The sequence below is a fragment of the Calliopsis andreniformis genome, chromosome 10 (assembly GCF_051401765.1).
Source record: "Calliopsis andreniformis isolate RMS-2024a chromosome 10, iyCalAndr_principal, whole genome shotgun sequence".
NCBI lineage: Eukaryota > Metazoa > Arthropoda > Insecta > Hymenoptera > Andrenidae > Calliopsis > Calliopsis andreniformis.
This window is the reverse complement of record NC_135071.1, coordinates 15,072,113-15,095,108: the sequence shown is the minus strand read 5'-3', so window position 1 is coordinate 15,095,108 and position 22,996 is coordinate 15,072,113. Positions and strand designations below refer to the sequence as shown.

Below are 22,996 nucleotides of genomic sequence, written 5' to 3'. Positions count from 1 at the left end.
AAAGGGAGAAAGGAGCGATGCAGGGGGTGGAAGCTCGCGGAAAGTACGGAAAGAAAAGGGGCCTGGTGGAAACACAGGCATTCGAAAACACGCGGGAGAAGCCTCAGCCTCTCGGAGGCTTCCTTATTGTCCGCGCGAGAAGAGAATGCCTGGTACACGGCGACGACTGCAGTTCCACGGAGCGGAATGCATTAGGTAGATGGAACGTGTAATTGGAGTCGCCGGCGTGTGCATGTACGCGGCCCACCTGTCGTGTTTCTCCGCCACCCCCTTCGTCGTGTCCCCTCGCTTTCTTTTTTCCTCCCCGCCGCGTTCCGCCATTAACCTGTTTAGCTTGGACGTCAGATAAAAGGGTCGCCGTTACGTCGCAACGATTTCCACTTTCTGTTCGCGACGGTTCCACTTTCCGAACTGCAGGAGAACACTCCATCGAGCACGTAGTAGTTCACCTGAGAATCTCTCGGCTTAACGTGAACTGTACTCGAGACCGCTGTGTCTCTTGTCTCGGTTTTGACGAATTTGGGGTCGGAGACTGGAATACTGGCACTCCTAGAAGGTTTCTGTAGTCCTGTGCCTGGATTACATGTGCCACGATTTTTGAAGAGTTGAGTTTTTAGTCGGTCAATGTGGTGTTGTGTCTGACAGGTACAGAGTTTGAGAATTCTGTTCTGATTAAGCGTGCAACTTGCATAGGTATGTAATTGTTATGTGTAGAACGTTGTAGGCGAACAAATTGGAACGTTCTACTCTCTTTGAAGTATCCTTCATCAGTATCCCCATGTGTGTCTGAGTCTCGATCTGAACATTCCTGGAGGAAGATTGTTACTTTAACCCTTTCGCTGCAGAGAAGATAAAACTATGTTCTAATAAAAGAATCGTCTAAGATCAAATCATGTGGAATGAAACTTATTTCCAAAGAAACTCGAATTACGACAAACACAGTAAATTTTCTAACAATTTTTCATATCTACTATTTCTCGGTTTACGTTCCACCACTAAAAATGGTACCACAGAAAATCACAGAATGAAGCTTTCGTTCCAAACGCGTCGAGAGGGTTAAAAACGCTGCACGAAAGATTTCGACCCCCTCCGTATAAGTGTGAGCGAGTGAGAGCGATTGAAGGGATGAAGTGTGCGTAGAAGTGAGAAAGAGAGAGGAGTTACGCGTAAGAGGAACAAAGCCACGTTAAGCTGGTTGCGATTGGTGTGTTGCAGACACGAGGTGCCTGTCACCTCGGAGCCGATCACGGTGATACACATGGACGAGGACGTCGTCGTGGTCAACAAGCCCGCCTCCATCCCTGTAAGTGGTGTACTGCCAGGACTGTACTGCCAAAACGCTTGTGTGTCGCCTGGTCTGCATCCCGACGCGACGATTGTCCGCACGCCGCGCGATTGTTCGCCCGCTAGCACGCTTCCCGCGGCATGGCCGATTATTTTTGGCCCGAAGGCTCCCCGTACGATCAATCCCCGAGTTTGTTTGGCCTGCTGGCTATCTATCGTCCGCGATATTCCATCGTTGCACGCTCCGTTTCGAGCTGGGAATACTGCCGGGCCATTCGCTTGTCACTGTCATCGGGATTGGACGCGATCTGGATTGCGCGGGGCTTAATTTGGGACAGCTGGTGGGATGGAGGATTTTTTTATTTAAGAAGAAGTCGAGTTTTGGGGGTTTGAGGATTGAGGATTTTGAAAGGAGGAAGAGGGAGGAGTCATACCAGGTGTGGAGAAGGGGCAGGGATAAGGGTGATGAGAAAAAGACGGTTTTTGGGGTGAAGAAGAAGGTTAGAGGTAATCAGGGGTGTAATATGCGTAAAAGTGATGGGAGGGAGGATAAAGTGGGCGTGGCTTATTGAGGACTGGGATAAAATGGGTGGAGCTTGATAGAAGTGGGGATAAAATGGGTGGAGCTTAACATGAGTGGTCATAATGTAGGTAGAGCTTAATAGAAGTAGGGATAAAGTGGGTGGAATGTAATAACAGTGGGGATAAAGTGGGTGGAGCTTAACATGAGTGGTCCTAATGCAGGTGGAGCTTAATGGAAGTAGGGATAAAATGGGTGGAATGTAATAACAGTGGGGATAAAGTGGGTGGAGCTTAACATGAGTGGTCATAATGCAGGTGGAGCTTAATGGAAGTAGGGATAAAATGGGTGGAGTTTAACAAGAGTGGGGATAAAGTAGATAGAACTTGATAAGGGTGGAAATAAGACAAGTAACAATTAATAAGAATAGAATTACTGTAGCTAAAGCTTCATAAAAATGGGACTAATATGGGCGGTATTTAATAAAAGTTGGTCTCAGGTGGGTGGAGCTTAATAATAGTGGTATCAAAATGGGTGGAGCTTCATAAAACTGGGACTAAAATGGGTGGAACTTCGTAAAAGTGTGACCAAAATGGGTGGAGCTTCATAAAAATGGGACTAAAATGGGCGGAGATACGTAAACACAGGACTAAAGTAGGTGGAGCTTCGTAAAAGTAGGACAAAAGTAGGCTAATCTTAGTAAAAATAAGATCAAAAGTGGGAATAAAGTAGGTGGGGCCAAACGAATATCCCAAAAATGAACCAGAAATATTTCAAACATAAAAATACATATTTATTTCCAAGTCAGTCCAATCTTCACATGACAGTGCAACTATTTAATTTTCGACCACCACCTCAAAATTCAAAATACTACATAAATATACTAATATTAAAAAAATGAGCATTCCTACTTCACAACTGGCAATTCTCAGCTCAGAAGCATTTGCAAATCAATTCGTGGAGTACTTATAATTTCATAGCTCCAGAGAATCATTAAGTTATAAAAAAAAACAGAGGGCAACGTTCAAGCTCGCTACGCGTTCAGTCGCCGATCAAATCCCCGCGTTTCTTTTCCTAGCACCTTTTTACCATGTCACGGTAAGTTTCCGTCTCTTCGCTTCTCGCAATTAACTCCACGCATGCACGCTTCGACGGCTGTATTTTTACTAATTTTCCTATCTACGGCCTTGCCAGCCAGCTTGGTTACTCATCGTTCAACAGCGATAACCTTCTGCTGGACACGGCTAAACGATTATGAATAATCGAACCGCAATTTTGCAATGCATTTTTGCGCGTTGACTCCTTCGCATACACTTATGTTTTCTCATTTCAAATTCCTCTCCTCCAGCTCGAATCCTTCATTCGTCCTTTGTCACTATTTCCACAGACGACAGTTTTCCTTCTTGGCATACTTTCCCCGCAAATCCTCCATGAATAATTACATAAATTTTTCCTCTGTCAAGCGACAATATCAATTAGATAAATCTTGAAATTACCAAGGCCTTAAAATTCAAAAAACTTTTTATAATCGATTGACTATATCTCCTCCAACAAGTTAAAACTTCTGTTCGAACTCTCCTCCCTTCTTTTCAGACCTCGCCGAACCATTTATCTCAACATCACACGCGGCTCGAAGTCGAAAAATCTATAGAATACACCTATGACATTAATCGTTCTTCCAGTACCTAAGGATTCCAAAAAGAAAAGAAAGGAAAATCGTTAACATTTCCTCGTAAATGTCAGGGAGTTACTGCTGGATAGCAGTCAGCTTTAAATGCCAACGAGCACAATGGAGTATCGTTCCCTGATCCACGGACCCCCAGACTCAAATCGATTCTCGCACAATCAGATTCGCGGGAAAACCTCGCGCCTTTCTCGATGAAATTCCGTTTCGTTATCTCCCACTGGAGATCGGCGCAGATAAGAAGGGGCCAGTCACGGCGAATCAATCGCGGAACCTTTCAAAATAGACTTCCGCTCGTATAACTCGATAAACGCTCTTTGGACGCGGCGCTCTTTCTTCGGGCCGCGTAATCGCGTTATACATAATTGAAAATTGCAGAGCAGAGGCCAAGGCTCGCGTAACGCTCGGGTGTAAATTACAGCTCGGTTACAGAGTCGCGTGTTCGTTAATGAGGCGCGATTAAAATCGGTATTCTGCGGGAATCGCGGTCCCTTGGCGCATATTGCGCCTGAATCCACGTGGTAAATCATTCGAGGCGCGCTTTGTCAGTGAAAATGTCACCGAGATCGTTAAAGGTTTCGAAACTGTTAGATGAGGCTAATGGGAGAATAAGGTAGAGGAGTATTGCGAAGGCAGGCCACTTTCTACTTGTCGATCCTCGGTGATGCGCGATAGGATCGGTGAGGATATTCTGAGATAAGATGATTGCTGATTGGAGGAGTTAGCGGTCTTTGAAAGGACGATGAATCTGTTGCAACTGTTAGGTGTCTGATGTTTTAATCATAGAAGAAACATTAGAGTCGAGATTTGAAAACTGTACTAATTTAACTTTTATCAAGGTTTTAAAACATTTTTTTTTATTTTTTAACAAGATTTTTATTATATGAAAGACTAAGAGTCATTCTCAATACTTTTAAAATCCTCGATGTTCTCCAATTTTCAAAATTTTATTTTCAGTCAAATCCAGCATGTATTAAGCTATTGCAAAATAATTAAATTACATCGTGAACGATGATCGAAAACTACTCCCTTCTGAAAAATTCACGCTAAAAAATTGAGCGAATGAAGCTTTCTCGTTCCATCGTCCAGAATTCGACTTGTCCGTGTGTTTGTTCAAAGTTTTCCTCTGTAATTTATAGCCCTTTGCTGAGCACGAGAGCGTAACCAAAGAGAAACTGAGCGAAACATCGAGGGACACTTAATTACCATTCAGACCATTCAGTTAATCGGCGTAAAAACATTTTCGCGACCGCGAAATGATCATTTAATTACAGGGGAGAACACAATGGACAAGCTGGTTTTATTTTCCAGCCTTTTATCCGCGGGACTGAAATTCACGTGGAAAAGCACGTTAAATTTTACAGTACATCCAATCGGAGGGATTTTTTCCTGTCTACCATCAACCAATATGAAGGTTTCACGCGATCATTTCGTTAATATTGCTTTTTGAAAACGAGCGTAATATATCATAAAAAATTCACTTTCGGCAAAACAGTGTCTATTAAAAATACAGGTTGTCCCGAAAGTCACGAGGGGATTAAAGTATTTTATAAGGTAGAGATCTGATTGAGCCCTGATTTTTCTAATAAAATTTTACCATTTCTTATTTGTGCATTTTCCATAATTAATCTCCCAGGCCTTCTCTACAAACTCTGTAAAAAGCAATGAAAAAACTAAATACAAAAAAGCCACTAAATATTCAAACCCCATCGTGACTTTTGAGACACCCTGTATCAGAAACAAACTTAACTGAACTATTGACTAAAATTAATATTAATTAAATTACATGCCCAGTTTTCCTCCTAAGTAATAATCTAACTTTCAAATAAAATTATTCCCTTCCTCCCTTGTCTCCATAGTCCACTTTGGAAATTCCTGTACTCTATTGTAATTTTAAAAACACTGTCATCGAGTCCAGAGTAAAACAATGCACAAAAAGATCCTCGAAAGAGAAATTAGAAGAGAAGAAATTCGATAAGATTAAATTCGTTTCGCAATGAACCTTTATCCTTCGAAATTCAAGCAATTTTCAATCGGAATAATTCCAATGAAGTGATTCATTTCGTTCGAGCTTGAAGTCAGAGGAAAAGTGGAGGAAGAGAAGAATGAACAACAATGCTCTCCCTGATGCAATCGCCTTAAAAAATTAAGTCCACCTCGAAAGCTTCTTACCGTAGTAAAAAATAGTTTGACCTGAAAGACGAGGGGTGGGGATGGGACGAGGGTTGCCTCGCGTATCCACCTCGAGCTTAGCGGCGATTGGGTCGAGCGTGCAGGGGTGCAAGGGGTGAAGGGGCTCAAAAGACGGGATTATCCAACGAATCGAGTGGCTCTCGTTGTCAGTCGGCTGTCAACGTGTCTTTACGACCTGCTACTTCCTGTTTATTATCCCGTTTATTCGCTGTTTATGCCTCAAATGATCCTGGGACCATCAACCTGTCCACTTTCCATCAAATTGCTCCCAACAAGCGCTTTAGTTTTATTGCGTCGTTCTTGGTAGAGGATCTAACCGCAAATTATGTTTTTCTTTTTATAATATATATAAAGACATTTTATTGAGCAATAAGAATATGATAAAAATAGTACTCTTGGAACTTGACAGACATTTAGTCAGATGTTAAAGTTAAATTTCTTTGGTACTGGTATATGCATATCTGCATATGAAATTAGTCGGTAGAAATAATTGAAATTGGTTTCTTTTAGAGAATACTGCTTTTAGAATGTGTAGTAGAATTATTTGATTAAATGTGGAGATTGGAATTGGAGGATTCTATTATTCGAATTTTCCTGGGTGAAGGCATACGAATATACTCTTAAATGGAAAATGGTCATAATTTTATTACAGATTTTAGTGGTTAATTAAAATAAAAATAGGGAAGAATAATGTGGAGTGACCATTTTTATTTGTGGATTTCTTTATATTTTACTGATAAGGATATTCGAGATTGTCTGACCAGGGACGACCTTATTCTACTTACAAAAGAGATGCTTAAGAACCTCTTCAATATTCCAATCTATTTTCAACTTTCTCCATATCAGATTCATAATATTACCACTTTGGACCCCCGATCCACTCTTCAAATATCTAGAAAACCACCCCTAAAAATACTGCGACAAGAATTCCTCGACTTTGCAACTTACAACATTAAATTTCACCTTTTTCTTTTAGCAAACAAGTTCCAAAAAATTATGCACCATTGCGTACACTATGGAAACAATTTCTCCAAGATAAATACCATAACAAATATAGTTTCAAGGAACTCTCCTTTCAGTTTCCACGTGACAGTTCAAAGCAAAAACAAGTCTTCCCAAAACAATAATCCTAAATCCATCCTCCCAGAAACCTCAAATCAGAACTCTTCACTCGCCAAAGGATCTGAAAATAATTCAAGCCACGAACGAAAGCCACCCTCGAGTACCATCGAGCCCCCCGTCATCGCGTCCCATCAAAAAGTCGCCCCTTTGACGCGGCCCTAGTCCAGCCCCAAATGACCAAACATTTATCGAGGGTCCAGCGATCGGTGTCGCTGGAAAGGGCCACGGTCCTCGATCGTTTCGCCGCGTTTTTTGAGGCCCCAGCTCGGCCTCGTTGCCCACGCCGCGAGCACAAACATCGGTCGTGCAAACGCCGCCGCAGTCGTCGAATCGTTCCCCTTTGTCGCGGTCGATCACGTGCTTTTTTTTCCCCCCCTCCCATCGTGTTTCGAATGCCTGCGGGAAATGGGTCGTCGCGGGCCGTGACATCGCGTGCAGCGAGCATGTTTCTGCACGTGCGTTCGCGTGCGCACACGTGTCCCGAGCGTCACGCGCCCGCGCTCGCCACCGTTCGGGTAATATTCTAATGGGCACGTCGGAGAATCGTGCCTGGGCTCGGATTTCGCTCCGCGGAGCCGCGCCACGCCTTTCATGACGGTTTTAAAGCAAACGCTTTGCACGTTTGATTGCCGCGGTCACTTTGCCTGATGGATGATCGTGTTCCCTTTAATTAGAGCGAAGTGGGTGATACTGGCCACGCGTGATACTTGGGGTAGCAGCTGGAAGGTGGCTGATAGCGGAAATACTGGTTATTTGTAATAACTGGCGTGATAAAGGGGGGAGTTGGGGAAATTCTGTGGCCTTTCTCGATGCAAATTTTCTTGGGCCTGCTTTGAGGCTTTTCACTTCTTGGAGCAGTGGAATGAGTCTGAGAATAGGATAGTTAAAGTGACTGGAAAGATGTTGAGACTGGTAGCATTCTCGTTTTTGAGACGTACATTTTGAGTAATTATGCAATGGGGAATAACAGTAGTATGTTACGTGGGATAATGATTTTCTTTGCGAAGATTTGACCACCCTTATGAAATATACTATCTAGCTCTGAAATCCTTAGAAAATCGTCTGGCAGAAGACTAGGATTTAATTGAATGCCATTTTCATTTAAAAATGATTTTTTGGGAATAGTCAACTCTTAGCGTCAAATGTTTATAAGAGTACTGTTACATTAAATAACTTCCATTTGCAAATTAGGTGAATATCTTTGTAACATAAAAATTCACTCTTTTTTAGAATTCCTTCTAAAATAACTGTACATGACAAATCATCTTTTATTTTTAGTATATCTAAGTAAATTTAACCCTCCTGCAAAATATTTTCCAAAGTGAATGAACATATTTGATCGATCGCAAATAGAGAAATATCCTCCTGCTTTATTTGCCCTCCTTTCAAAGCGTTTCCAGTCACGATATCAGTAGATCCCTTATCGATACTCAATTTTCTACTTTGTCCCTCTCTCCCCTGTATTTCCAAGCGCTGCTTTTTCACTTTCTAGAAAAATAAATTACATTAATCTCGGGTTTTCAGGTGCATCCATGTGGACGATACCGACACAACACTGTCGTCTTCATTCTGGCGAAGGAGTACAACCTGAAAAACCTTAGGACGATCCACAGGCTGGATAGACTGACCAGCGGTATACTCCTGTTCGGTAGAACACCAAAAAAGGCGCGACAGATGGAGCACCAAATAAGAAACCGACAGGTTTGTTTCATCATCTGAATGATCTGTGGAAACTGGCTGATCGATCTCGATTCGAAGTTTCTGTTCGACTTTTAAACACTGAAGTGACAATAATTCTGCACAGTGTTTAACAAAGGAAAAATAGTCCTGAAATAATAGAAAGCATTGCTCTGTAGACACAAACATATTTTGTCATTCTCTGGGCAAACTGGGACATCTATATCTATGGCATCAGGTTTCGAGGCTTTCAAAAACATTGAAAAATCCTGAGATATTTAACAAAGCTTCTGCTGAAATTATACAATGATTAAAACCTTTTTCAATAAAAGCAAGAATTATCTTTTGCAAGGAACAATTTCGCTTCTGCCATCAGTGACCCAGATTGCCCATTAAAGATTAAGAAAGATCTGTGTTGAAACTAGACTCTAAGTCAAGTGAAAACGAAGCTACTGAAAACCTGATCGCTATGGATTCTCTATCAACACCAGAAACTTCGATCAAGCCATCACCCAGCTCCTCAAACTTCCCAACACAACTAAATTATCAAATTTCTAACGCATCCAATTTCAGGTGCACAAACAGTACGTCTGTCGAGTGGAGGGCGAGTTCCCCGAGGAGGAAGTGGTCTGCTCAGAGCCCATCGAGGTGGTGTCCTATAAAATAGGCGTCTGCAAGGTGTCAGAGAAGGGCAAGGACTGCGTGACCCGCTTCAAGCGCCTCAGCTACAATGGCAAATCATCAGTGGTGCTCTGCAAGCCCCAGACAGGTCGAATGCACCAGATCCGCGTGCACCTTCAGTATCTAGGCTACCCAGTGGTGAACGATCCACTGTACAACCACGTGGTGTTCGGTCCTCAAAAGGGGAAGGGTGGGAACATCGGTAAAACCGACGAGGAGCTGGTCAGAGACCTGATCAGCATCCACAACGCAGAGAACTGGCTGGGGATGGACGGGGACTCGGAGATGAGCCTGTTCAAGCCGAAGCTGGACATAGAGGATCGCGTTCTGAGCAGCGACAAGGACGGCTCGTCGCCCTCCTCCACCCCTGGCCTGGGGGAGGAGGAGCAGCAGCAGCAGCAGGAGCAGTCGCTGAAGGTGACGGTGGGCACTCAGACTGGCTCAGAGCCGCCTGACTCCAGCTTCGCGAATGATAAGATGACGGTTGACCCACACTGCTACGAGTGCAAAGTGAAGTACAGGGACCCGAAGCCCTCTGACCTGGTGATGTATCTGCACGCGTGGCGCTACTGCGGCCCTGGCTGGGAGTACGAGACCCCGCTGCCAGCGTGGGCAGCCAGCGACTGGACCGAGGAGGAGCGATAGTTTCAGTTCAGGAACCACCATCGAGCTGTCACCACCCTTCGTACCCCTTTTTGATATCCTTACCCCGTGCCTTCCATCCGCCAGCGAGCGATCTCGACCATCGTACATGTACCCACCCCTGTGACCAGGTCGCTGGACTCGCGGTGAGACCTCAACGTTGGTCCTCGACGAGAAGCTGGTGCTCCAGGTGTTTGCCCCGATTCCGAGGCTCTGACGAGAAGCTCTGGGATCTAAATTTTAGATTTTTGTGGATTTTTTAGTGGCCATAGGAGCTTGAAATATTGAGCCAGGGAAATACTGTAGGCTTCTAACCTAGTAACCACTTGTCTCCTAATCGTTGGCGACACTGGGTTTAGTATTTCAAGTCCTATCTCTGTGAAAAGCCCTGTTGAAATCTGAGAATTATGCCTAAGACTTCTGTCTCTGAAAGCATCTTAGTGAACCTCTGTTCAAGTTTCACTTGTCTATGTTTTCTGAGGGGTTCGCTGGATGCTTGGCTGTTTGTATGCGAAACGTTGAGCTTAAAGTAAGCTGTACACTTTGACTGTTGATTCGGGAGAGCTAGGTTCACGGGTTCGTAGGTACCACTGATGGATTTCTAGATTGTGATCGAGATTGTGATTGTCCCGTGACGAGGATGGGTATGGAAGATTGAACCACCAGCCTGATACAGGGTGATGAAACGATTTTAGCTGGTTCTATAAATGGATCGATCGAAAAGTCACTGCCACTGGAATGCACGAGAGATGATTGATGCATCTATCAGCCGCGGGGTCCCAGACACGGATCGAATCTTGTTCTTGATTTATGACGTGAAACTGGGGCAAGAGAGGTCGTCCCTTCTGTTTCTAAGGTCCCGTGTCAAGGACGAGATTGGCGGCTCCCGATCTTGGAACAAAAAGCGCTATACCATGCTTCTGAACACTAGTTCCAGAACCTTTCACTTCCTTATGTGACTCTTTCAGCCTTTGACTGGTAACGTGAAGTCGAATTAAATTAATGCATAAGTATCTAATGTTAGATATCGCATCCAAGCGAGGGCTCGCGAGCCCTGTGGGCTTTCCCTCTCCCATCTCCCATGACATATTAATGACAATTTAATACTGAGTTAATAATGTACACGAGCCCTAATTCGTGATAATTTATCCACAATTTCTCAGTATAATTATATTCCCCCTAAAATACCAGTCAAAGAGAAACAGTCACACTCAGCATGCTCTGCTGCCCAATCGACCTCTTGACTATTAAGAATCAGCTCTGTACTACCTTCACCGCTCATCAACCCTACCAAGACAACAATAATTGTAAATTAAATGTCTGAATATCCTGTAAAGCCCATAGAACCCGATAGTTTCACCAAGTCACATATCTCTTCACAGAGGGAAAGCAGAATCATCACTAAACGTAGAAAAGAATCGTCGTCGACCAGCGTTCAATAATCATCCTCGAGAGCCACGCAGGCAAAGGGGGCTGACGTAGGAAACCGCAATAGAAATGCGTCTATTTTTATGGCTGATTATATATAATATATATTATATATATATACAAATATACAGGAAACTAAACAGTGGCGCAGGTCCAGCGGCAGGGGTCTCCAAATGATAAAAGCGTGATCTTGCCAGAGGATAGCCAACGATCATGCCAAAGAGTGAGCGCGTCCGGCAAGGGAGAGAAAGAAAACAGCGAGAGAGTGTGAGTGTGTGAGAGAGAACGAGAGAAAGAGAGAGAGAGAGAAAGAGAGCTTTACTTCAAATCATATCGTGTACGTGTACCTTGTTCCAGCGCGTCCTGAATTGGCCGCGCGTCCGACGCGGCAGGACTAGCAACAAGTACAATCGAAGCGAGTGAAATAACGAGATAAACGTCGTACATTATTTTGCTACGAGTCACGTTCGTCTCCTCTAGCGGGGCTATACCATAGGATTTTATCTTGCGCCGCGTGTGTCCGTGAGGGGCGACGGAAATCGAGAATCCAGATCCCTCTATTTTCCTGGTGGGTCAAAGATGTTGCCACTTGAACGATGGCCCATTTATACACGTCGCTGTGTAGCTTCCATGGTTTTTCTTTCCTTTTATAATATATCACGCAAGATTCTTCGAATATACGATGCCTCGAGCAAAATGGTTCGTATCTTTGGCTCACTGTGCAAGGGTACCAAAATACCTGGTTGCTGTTTAGCATGTGAAGTGGCCGGGCTAAATTGAAGGTAATTAACGAGATCAAGGAAAGGGGAACAAGAATCTTTTGTACAAAAGCTTTGTAATAATTGTGGATAAAAGAAATAATAAAAACATGTTTATCGATTTAATGAAATGATAATGAATCGAGAGATTCGAGGGTACTTCTGTGAATGTTCCGTCGTCACCCATGGTTCTCGGTTGCAACAGGCAAACGGAGAGCAGTGGACAGAGATTTTAGATAGATAGTGGTAGGAGGGAGATATAATGTAACAACGGACCTATCATAAAAGACAGTGTGTGCGCTTACTAACTCACCGGAATACCTTGTTAATCGCAAGTTATTCCGAATTGTAACGGCTAGCTTAATTTTATTTAAGTAAACTAACTCGATATTGAGGGGAAAAAATGAAAAAAAAATGATATAAAGAGGAGCGAAACTTTAAAAGACAGTCTCAATCTAAATGGCACAGAAAAAGAGAAAACATCGGTCTGTAAATGGAGCAAGCGCTTTTGTATGTATATATATTTGTATTGTATACGATATATACATATATTGTATACGCACATTGTACCGTATCCGAGCGACATTATTATCTGTACTGTAGTCAGCGGAACGTTAGTGCTAGAGAATTTTTTTCTTGTATAATGGACGAATAAATGCAAACTATCGTTCGGTACCCCTGCCTAATGTCTCTGTATCGATTTCAACTCGTCGATCATTTAACAGTTTAATTTTGTCATGGCATCTACAGTAAAAACACACAAATAGAAAATTCATGAATTAGGACGAAAATGATACTAATTCTGAACATTGAAAATCACTGATTTTGAATCGTTTCGTCTGTAATCGATCCAGGATTCTCGAGGCGATCTAATCACTACACAGAAATACAAATGAGTGTTATTTATAACATATTTTATTCACCGAACCGTCAAGATTTAATTAACCAGGGTCTGGCGGAATTACATAGGAAATGTGACTACACCGCGCACGTGGATTCGCATATGTACACTGAAAATAAATATAAAATCACTCTCTTACAGATTCATATAGTCCGCACATCTCCCTTTCGCACGTTCGACGCGTAATAAAATGTGGAAAACTCGGTTGTAACTAGTCACTACCTTTATTTTCAATTGGACACAGCTTGTTTGCGCTCCCTAATGCGCGCTTCTATTTCTGGCCGGAAGTGCCTGATCAAACCCTGCACTGGCCACGCAGCACCATCCGCCAAAGCACAAATAGTATGGAGTTCGATTTGTTTAGTCAACTCCCACAGCATATCTATCTCGTGCTCCTCTGCCTCTCCTTGTGCGAACCTGAAGAAAACACTCTTCAGTATCCCTCAACTTCTACTATATTCTAAATTCTAAAATATAACCTATGCATACCTTCTCAAGATTTTGTACATCCAACTGATTCCCTCGCGACAAGGAGTACACTGTCCACAAGACTCGTGCTTATAGAAGCTAATGAGACGCGTGATAGCCTTGATAATATCTGTTTGCTTATTCATTACAATCACAGCTGCTGTGCCAAAAGAGCTCTGCACCCTGACGAGATCGTCGAAGTCCAACAATACTGTATCGCAGACGCTACAGAATTATGAAGCTCATTAGAGATTTAAAAGACTTTTGTTTCTTTAATTCTGTACCTTTTGGGAATGACCGGAGTCGAGGATCCACCAGGAATGACACCTAGAAGATTATCCCATCCACCAATTACTCCTCCAGCATGCCTTTCAATGAGCTCTTTCAAAGGAATGGACATTTCCTCTTCTACTGTACATGGGTTGTTCACGTGTCCCGAAATGTTAAACAATTTCGTTCCATGATTACGTGGACGACCGAACGACGCGAACCAAGAACCGCCTCGTCGACAAATTGTCTATATAAGAAAATTATAATTTTAGAAATGTGACTCAGTATGTACACATTTCTTAATATTGCTAAATACGTACAGGAGCTACGGCAACTGTTTCCACGTTGGTAACAGTGGTGGGGCATCCAAATAACCCAACATCAGCTGGGAAAGGTGGTTTTAGCCTTGGTTTTCCCTGCTTGCCTTCGATAGATTCGATGAGAGCTGTTTCCTCTCCACAAATGTATGCTCCAGCTCCACGTTGCACAAAGATATCAAAATCATAACCAGAGTCACAGGCATTCTTTCCGATAAGACCAGCTTGGTAAGCTTCTGCAATAGCAACTTGCATGTTGGACGCTTCATTGTAGAATTCACCACGAATGTAGATATAAGCTGCACAAGCTCCCATTGCACGACCAGCGATGAGACAGCCTTCTACTAACTTATGAGGATCATGGCGAAGGATTTCACGATCCTTGCAGGTGCCTGGTTCTCCTTCGTCTCCATTGACTACTAAGTACTTTGGCCTTCCATCACCTGGTTTGTTCATGAACGACCATTTCATACCAGATGGGAAACCGGCACCTCCACGACCTCTCAGACCAGAAACTTTGATCTCATTGATGATCCAGTCAGATCCTTTGTCTAAAATCTCTTTAGTTTTGTACCAGTCACCCCTCTGCAAAGCACCCTTCAATCTCCAGTCATGTCTGCCATACAAATTCGTGAAAATACGATCTTGGTCAGCCAGAGGGCCACCTCTTTTCTGCAAATGAAATCAACAGACATAGAATCGATGTCACAAGTAATGCGTCAAGCACAAAGTATCCAGTAAACGAACTTTTCCTTCTGGTGCGGCATCGGCAAGAGTTCTCTGCTGTTGGTTGCTTAAAGCTGATCCAAGGAGACCTTAAAAACGAGTGAATCTCTTTAATTATATAACCTTGACTAATAGCGTCGTAAATCGATGAAATTTTGGTGGAATGTTGAAGCAGAAGAAGTATGGGAATTCTGCGCGCTGTTATAATCTTGAAAATTTCATACACCATATGTATGATAAAAACAAAGGAATGTCAAAACTCACCTAATTGTCTCCTCGGAACCTGAAAGCAACGCACTATGGCACCAGCCATCTTGCCCATCTGGTTCCATAAATTGCAGCGAGAAACGAGTAGAAATTATAGGAAATTTTTGTGTCTCTATGATATGTTGGATCCCCTTACATCAAATGTTCTCACTGAACGACTTGCTGTTCATAAATATTACGATAAAATACAATCTCTCAGTACTTATAAAATACTGAGCTATTTAGTATATTAATTTGAAAACGAAAAAAACAGAGTAATAAAAAAAATTAATTTGGAGAATCCCTAGGAAATTTTGAGTCACCAATAGAAATATTTGTAATACTGAAGTTTCTTCTTTAATTAAATAAATATACTTAAAATTCTTATGCAATTATAAGTGAAACATTGAAATCAATAAACTATGGATTATACATCCCCCAACCTTTCACATCCGTGAGGTTGTCGAGTGTCGCCACATAAAGTGCGCCTTAAGATCCAGTGCTACCAACATTCGAAGTCAACTTTCAAGCTAGTAAATACCCTACAGAAACTGACAGCCAGAGAGCAATTTTCTGCTTGAATTTGACTGTCGCGAACCTCTTCGCATGCGTATCTATGAACAATATTTTCTTAAATAATATTGTCAACTGTTCGCGTATTCCAGTATCGTAACAAACGATACGAATATGGAAGTTCTTCTCGCTGGCCTTTTATTTCCAAGGTGAAAGCTACAGTGACCAACGTAAAGTAAAGATCGCATTTAATCCGCGTGCTCTAGGCTCGCCGTGACTGACGAGTCGCTGCATCGCGATAATGGGTCATGATTAATTATGGAAAAGCGAAATGCTGGCAGCAAGGAGGACCGTCAGGTCCTCCAGTACTTTATTGCCAAACAGGACACTCTTTTGGGGTGTATGTCTGGCGACAAGAAATTGAATACGCTACGCCCCGGCATGCTTGTGGAGGCGATCGAGGATTTGGGAGACAGTGCACTAAGAGTGCGTGTCGTTGACACTACTGGATCAGAAGTTTGGCGTGGGACAGAATGGCGTTGCCACAGATACGATTTAATCGCAGTCACAGCAGACGTATGGAAATATCTGGTTGCGGTAACAGCCCCTCAAGAAAGGATTCGCTTGGCCAACCACAAGCGATTGTGCAAAGAGCTCCTGAGCCTGGATGTAAATGACAGCGTCTGGTATTGCCCAGAACCCCAGGGATGCACCAAACAGTTGGCTGTTATTAAATATATTGGACCTGTGCCACTACTTGGTCAAGGATATTATTTTGGCCTTGACTTGTTGGTAATTTTCTATGATGCTTTATGTTTGATTTGACATTGTGGTGCACGCTTGGTGTTCGCATTTCGTGCTTAGTTTAATAGTTTTTAGAATTGGATTCGCTGAGTGAAACTGTGGATTATGTTACGATATAAGCAAACAGAATCTTTATACTTTGAATTGTATATGGGATATTTAATTGCATAGAGTTGGGTATTATATTAACTTTGGAATTCATCTGAGTATTAAGCAAATATCACAACATATACTTTAACTTTTTAAGTTTAGGTGTTAAAGATATATTAATGTAATTTTTGTATGTAATCTATAGGAAAGTCAAGACCCATCCAAGACTCCTTTGCTATGCAAAGAATATTTTAAATCTAACCACGTAGAAGGAAGATTTGTTACATTAGGTGATATTTTCCCAATGAAGCCTGAAGGTCCCACAGGTCTTGGAAACTCTGATGAAAGTATGAAAATCAGGATTCTATTTCTATTGGTTCATGGTATACATCTACTAAGGTATTTTCAATTTCAGGTGTGTTCTTGAAGACAGACACAGGAAACAATTACACAAATGACAAAAAAATATCTGTATTAGACTCTATACCACCTGTTCTCCTAGAGAAATTCAGCTTGTACGATGATAATAAAAACAATAACAGGGATCAATGTTCTCTGCCAAAAGAATTCCATCAGTCTAAAAAACTAGCAACACTTGAAAATGATAGTAACGTAACAAAAAATACGAATGTTCATCCATACACACAATCTGGTAATAGAAAAATAAATTTTGAGTTTTGCTTAATAAATGGAGAACTTCACGAGCTTTTCTAGTAACCTCACATAGTGTGCTTGCCTTTGCTCATTGGTGCAATAGAGGGAGTTAAGAATAACCGAGGTAGTTAAAAATAGCTACGATCGCAGCCTGTTTCAGTATTGCCGGTAACTCTGACTGTTGTTAAATTTTCGGAATTTTTACTGCAAAATGTCTGCTATGTTGCAAAACATTCCTATCTTCGTTTTAGAACACAAATGGAGTAGTGACATAGAATCAAATGTGTATAGTGATGTAGAAGAAATATTTGAACATTCGAATCCCTTGGATTACAGTAAGGGAAACTTGGCATTCTCGTAAACTCTACTGCACTTCCGCATTGCGTGTTTATAAATCACATTACTTGGCTTCGTTTTATTTTTATTTTACACGCAATATGTAAATATTAATTCGGATATTTTCTATTAAAATAGGAAGTACACCGGAAAAGAATGAAAATAAAAAATTAGCACGAACAGATAAAACAGATTTAATTGTGGGTTCAAATGTAAAAGTGCTTTTGGATTCTGATGTGCATTATGGAATTATTCGTTGGATCGGTACACCCCTTGGCATTGCTTCTGGTAAATTGATGGCAGCTGTAGAGCTGGTATGTCTAACAGGCAATGTTAATTAACAGAAAATGATATTAAAAATGTAAAACTTTTAATTATTTCATTCTTAGGATGATATTCATCCATCAGGAACTGATGGAACATATAAAGATGTAAGATATTTCCATTGTCTACCTTACAGAGCTGTTTTCACAGATCTTGACCAGTGTTCTCGTTATGATGCAATGGTAAGTGTAAATTAATATAAATATTTGTATACACTATTTTTATGGTGTGCAAATAAAAATAATATTGTCGCAGACAAAAGTTGACGAGCCTACAACACCAGTAAATACGGATAATTTTGGAAACATGGAAAGTTCAGTAATTGTCGGAAAAGTACGTCCAATTTGTGTTAAAGGAAACCTGGAAAGTATTTGCGGAAAATATCGAGGAATTCAGGGTCACCACAATTCTTGTTACTTGGATGCGACTCTTTTCAGCATGTTTACATTTACTAGCGTATTTGATAACCTCTTATTTAGGTAATTATATTTTATTAAAATGTTAAAACCAGTCTTTTTAACAAATTAAATACATTTTAAATATGAAATAATTTTACAGGCCGCCAAATGAAAAAGACTGTCCTCAATATGAAGAAGTGCAAAGAGTATTACGCGAGGAAATCGTAAATCCGCTTAGAAAAAATATGTTTGTTAGAGCAGATCGTGTAATGAAACTTCGAACTTTGCTTGAAAAATTGTCCTCGGTATCTGGTCTAACTAGTGAAGAAAAAGGTTTGTTTGTACGTTTTTTAAACCACCAACATCTTACATTTGCATTGAAATTATTTTTAATCTTCTCAGACCCTGAAGAGTTTCTGACATCTCTAGTTGCTCAAATTTTAAACGCTGAACCATTTCTCAAGTTAAGCTCTGGGCAAGATGCATATCATTATCAATTGTTTGTGGAAAAAGATGATCATTTGAATCTTCCAACAGTGCAACAACTATTAGAACAGAGTTTCCTTACAAGCAACATAAGATTGAAGGAAGTCCCTTCTTGTCTTATTATACAAATGCCTAGATTCGGAAAGTCATTCAAAATGTACCAAAAAATTCAACCTACGCTATTATTGGATGTAACAGATATTATTGAAGACTGTAAGTATCAACTAGTCGTTTTAAAGGTACAATGATTTTCAATATTTGCGTTTTACTTGCAGCTCCTAGACAGTGCACTGTTTGTGGGAAGCTAGCAGAGTATGAGTGCAAAGAATGTTATGGGCAGTGTGGTGTTGGACTCGAGAGTATTGCTTTCTGTTTGCAGTGCTTAGAGAAGGTACCTTGACGAAACAAATGGACACAAAAATAGCATAAAGTTAAAACATTTCAAGAATCTATCCTTTCAGGTACATCGTCACGAACGAAGAACGAATCATGAACCAAAAAAACTCATAGTTCCAATGGAATTCGCAATTTTACAAGAACATTGTCCTGTTCCGCGGTTGTACCTCGAACTGTCAGCAGTAGTTTGCATCGAAACGTCCCACTATGTATGTTTTGTAAAATGTGGTTCTGGTTCAGAAGCGCCGTGGTGTTTCTTCGATTCTATGGCTGATAGAAAAGGTATTTCATTCACGTTGTTTAGATATATTAAACTAACTTATTTTAGAAAAAACTACACAGATTCTTATCTTTCGAATGTCTTCTTTTTAGGAGAACAAAATGGCTACAATATACCAGAAATGGTTCCTTGTCCAGATTTCCCATACTGGTTAAGCGAGGAAGGTGGAAATTATTTGACCGAATTAACAGACGACCGTCACTTACCAGAACATGCAAAACGCTTGTTGTGCGACGCTTATATGTGTATGTATCAGTCCCCTGATGTTATGATGTACAAATAAGTTCGATTGCCTGATAATTTAGGTAAGTTAGGTAAAAGTATTACCTAGATTAAGCGTAACTGTTGCGATAAGATGACTATTAATGTAAGTAATAATGCAAAGTTGAATTATATTGATCATAGTGTTTATTTCAATCCAGAAAGACAAACATGTAGTCTTAAAGAAACTAAAGTTATACATATGTTATACGAATCGTTATAGAAGTATTATGTTTAATCGGAAATCTAATTTGAGCATAGTGCTTTTTTAAATCATAGGATATTATGTACGTATACATATATACATAATCACTATTGATATACAATTTTCATTTTTCGTGAAACTTTTAGGAAAATCTAGTCTGCTATTTTTAAAATTCATATATTGCACGGTCTATTCATAAACTTAGTTCGAAATTATATCAGTGATTTGAATTGGTGATTTAGAAAAGTACAATCGTGTATAAACAAAAGATAAAAGTTCTGTACACTTATCAAAAATGATATACGAAACAGTAAAAATCAATTTGATAACGAACGTTGATTATATCAGAAACGTTTCGTAATTTGTTTACAATAAACAATTGACGAATTTCTTGTAACTTAAAATTATAATGACTAGGATTCAGAAGTTCATGCTGTACTGTCGGATCTACTGTTGCTCTAATAATTTTATACATCTGTTCTATAGTTACAAAATAGAATTGTCATTATTTTGTTAATGTTGATGTTACTTTGAAGTCCAATACAGCAACTTAGTACAACATCGATCTAAAAATCCATTAAATTTTTTCGTTTTCGTTTTAAATTACTAATAAATTTTTCTGCAGTATTTTAAACTTAAACGTGTTTTTACTTCATATGAAGTGAAAATATTCATAGTCTTAAAGTTACAAAAGTAACATTTAGTTGATTTCTATACATAAAATATCAGAAATAAAAATTGATTTTTACGAAAGAGCTTCTAAAAACCCTTAACAAACTTGTTCATCTATTTGATTCTTTGTTGACTATAGTTAAGCATCAATGCCGTAAAAAACTAAACAGCAAAATAGATACAGATATTAAATTTGAAACAAACGTCACTGCAAAGATACATAGAATAGTCATAGAAATTAAGGTGTATCATTGTACATAATAAGAACATTATGTAATAGGTGAAATTGAATGTTTACTTATGCCTTTGTATGGCAGAACTAATAAAGATGGGGATAAAGTTTGTAAATGTGTATTGTAAATTTAGTATCTATCATCATCTTCATCCATAGCAAAGTCACTGCCTACTCCAGAATCTAATACGTAGAGAGGACTGAAAACAAATAACACACAAAATGGAGCAATTAAAAAAACATAAGTAACAATTTATTTAAAGAGATGAATATACTTACTTTATTGCTCTGCACGTGAAAAACACAATGCGTTTCAGTTTCTTATTATAGAAGAAATAATTAAAAGACCACAAGCATCCATCTTCCCCAAATGGATCACTCACGAAATCTGGATTGTAACTAAAATATTTTGATATTCTCAAATTATTTAGCTCCGAATGTTGAATATTAAATTCACAAAATATGTGGAAAATGTTTACCTATATATATCACATTCACTTAATGATATTTCATCGTCGATGGCCGCCCAAAGTGCCGTACGAAGAGTGCGATAGTGATCTCCTGCAGTTGCACTCAAATTGCTGTCTACAGCATTCATGACCCATGTTAAACTTGGTTCTTTACTGAACTCATGGCTCTTAGCATCAGAAAAATCATAGTCCGGGTGAAAAGCAGAATTCAAAGTAGCAATCAAATAGAACAATGTTTTTCTACTGATTGTGTCACACAATGGACCATCTTCATCACCAGAAACACTCCGGCTATAGAAGAAACACATTAAAAAACTATCATTAAATCAACATAGAAACGATACATTTTATCAAGAAGTAAACAAAGACATCTTATCATAAGGTACTTTGAACTTTAATTGTTTGTTTTTGTTATAAAATTATGTATATTTTGCTTCACATCATAAAAGGTAACATTTACATTTATCTATGCATTATTACCATATTATATTATAATTAAAATTTTAGATACCTAAAATACCTTTGAGCAGGTGATGTTCCCAAAGATGTTTGCGGTGGTGATAAGGCTTGAAGATCATGTGGAGTGAATCCCTGTTCCGAGTTAAGACGTTTGTACAGCTGTTTATCGTTTCCAGCCATCTTGCACGAGTAGCTCTCTATTCTGCAAATCAACGTTTAATATAGTCTGAAGGCATCGTAAAGTGGAAAATTCAACAAATATCCATTTAATCATCTGACCTGCCTATTATCTTGCTGTCACCGGTCTTAATAGACAAGGCACTGTTTATAGCTTCGAAGCGTGTACTCTCCAGCAACTTCATCTTGCCAACTACGGTTTCCTCTTACGATATGTGAACACTGTTGCTTCTCAGTACTGGATATCCTTGGCGCATCTCCTAGCAAAACGCTCTTCTGTCATTAACACCCCATTGCATCGGAGTCGATGACCTGTCTATTCTTCAGTGAAAATCTTGACCTCGTTTTTCAATCGCACGGCCAAGGCGTTCAATAGAATCGATATGTTAAAAAGCTTCTAGGACATTGAAGGCTTATCGAGTCTTTGTACATCTTTTTTATGTATATGAAAATTCCTTTCCTCTTCGAGTGCACGAAGTTGATTCTGGACGTGATGATTTTTCCTGCGGCGCCGAACTTGTACATCACAGATCTCTAATTAAAGATATCGAGACGAATGTTACGTCCGTGCGTAGCCCGATTTCAGCAATCGGTCTTCGGAATTGGAGCCTCGGCCGTGACGAGCTGGTTTGCTAAGCTGCGCGAATGACGTGCAAGCCGAGGAGAGGGAAAAAAAAAACAGTCTATAAGGACACGGGCTACCCTTCAGGAAAAACTAGAGACGCCGTTTCGCGATCGAAAAAACCCGCGTTCGAACAGAAAGTCGCTGGCGAATGTGCCGCAAAAAAGGGTCGAGGTGTAGGGACCGACCGATCAGAATCGCTAATCGGAAGTCAGCCAAACAAAGTGCCTAAACAAACTTCATACGTCCGCTACTGGCGAAAACAATCCATAATCACGGACATTGTTGTCACTATCACTTGGAATTATCACGGCCACTGTCGAAGCGAAACACACCTGAACTCGATCGAACTACGTTGCAATTGATCCAGGATCGACAAACTTCAACCCCTTTCGCTCCTGTTTTCGCGCAATTTACCAATTATACTCGCGTCCCTCGGTGTCACTACGCTTGTATGCAACAACGAATATGTGCGTCCTACGTGACAGAAATAGCACAGCGAAGCGTCTTGAACTTCCCTCTCTTTCTCTCTCTATCACACTGTATTTCTCTTCGTGTCTCGCTTACTCTTTTTACCACGTCCCCCTCTTGTCTGTGCCCCCTCGCCAAAGCTGTCGAAGGGGAGGGTACATACGTGATTCTGTTCGACCAATTGTGAACCGCCGATAAGAGTGTGTTAGGGTAGGACGCGGTGCAGCGC

The 22,996-nt window shown here is 40.6% G+C and overlaps 4 protein-coding genes across 10 annotated transcripts in view; 2 read left to right on the top strand and 2 right to left on the bottom strand.

Moving 5' to 3' along the window:
- Positions 1-9,956, top strand: part of LOC143184316 (pseudouridylate synthase RPUSD2) — a 163,235-nt gene extending 153,279 nt beyond the window's left edge. For all 4 annotated transcript variants that reach the window (XM_076386428.1, XM_076386429.1, XM_076386427.1 and 1 more), the window contains 3 exons: positions 1,216-1,303; positions 8,328-8,504; positions 9,054-9,956. In XM_076386428.1, coding sequence (XP_076242543.1) covers positions 1,216-1,303; positions 8,328-8,504; positions 9,054-9,806 — 1,018 coding nt within the window. In that variant the 3' untranslated portion in view covers positions 9,807-9,956. The remainder of the gene's footprint in view (positions 1-1,215; positions 1,304-8,327; positions 8,505-9,053) is intronic.
- A 2,930-nt stretch (positions 9,957-12,886) lies between these two features.
- Nd-51 (NADH dehydrogenase (ubiquinone) 51 kDa subunit) lies at positions 12,887-15,017 on the bottom strand. Of its 2 annotated transcripts, XM_076386434.1 has the most exons (7): positions 14,936-15,017; positions 14,693-14,760; positions 13,949-14,617; positions 13,643-13,875; positions 13,380-13,583; positions 13,113-13,307; positions 12,887-12,999 (listed from the first exon to the last, which is right to left on the bottom strand). In XM_076386434.1, exons 1-6 carry the CDS (start codon positions 14,991-14,993, stop codon positions 13,121-13,123), a joined length of 1,419 nt encoding a protein of 472 aa, XP_076242549.1. In that variant the 5' UTR covers positions 14,994-15,017; the 3' UTR covers positions 12,887-12,999; positions 13,113-13,120. The 2 variants fall into 2 exon arrangements, with proteins under 2 accessions (XP_076242549.1, XP_076242547.1); XM_076386432.1 differs by having other exon boundaries at positions 12,887-13,307.
- A 477-nt stretch (positions 15,018-15,494) lies between these two features.
- On the top strand, positions 15,495-19,609 carry Cyld (ubiquitin carboxyl-terminal hydrolase CYLD). Its single transcript, XM_076386426.1, has 11 exons — positions 15,495-16,222; positions 16,530-16,671; positions 16,740-16,976; positions 17,453-17,628; positions 17,704-17,820; positions 17,894-18,117; positions 18,197-18,369; positions 18,439-18,735; positions 18,798-18,917; positions 18,988-19,200; positions 19,291-19,609. Exons 1-11 carry the CDS (start codon positions 15,749-15,751, stop codon positions 19,479-19,481), a joined length of 2,364 nt encoding a protein of 787 aa, XP_076242541.1. The 5' UTR covers positions 15,495-15,748; the 3' UTR covers positions 19,482-19,609.
- Positions 19,610-20,628: 1,019 nt separating this feature from the next.
- On the bottom strand, positions 20,629-22,715 carry Maf1 (repressor of RNA polymerase III transcription Maf1). Of its 3 annotated transcripts, none has more exons than XM_076386438.1 (5): positions 21,777-22,715; positions 21,550-21,694; positions 21,048-21,329; positions 20,848-20,967; positions 20,629-20,768 (listed from the first exon to the last, which is right to left on the bottom strand). In XM_076386438.1, the coding sequence occupies exons 2-5, from the start codon at positions 21,675-21,677 to the stop codon at positions 20,699-20,701; spliced, it is 600 nt and encodes a 199-aa protein (XP_076242553.1). In that variant the 5' UTR covers positions 21,678-21,694; positions 21,777-22,715; the 3' UTR covers positions 20,629-20,698. The 3 variants fall into 3 exon arrangements, with proteins under 3 accessions (XP_076242553.1, XP_076242551.1, XP_076242552.1); XM_076386436.1 differs by having other exon boundaries at positions 21,550-21,699; positions 21,777-22,710; XM_076386437.1 differs by having other exon boundaries at positions 21,559-21,699; positions 21,777-22,707.
- Between the last annotated feature and the right edge of the window lie 281 nt (positions 22,716-22,996).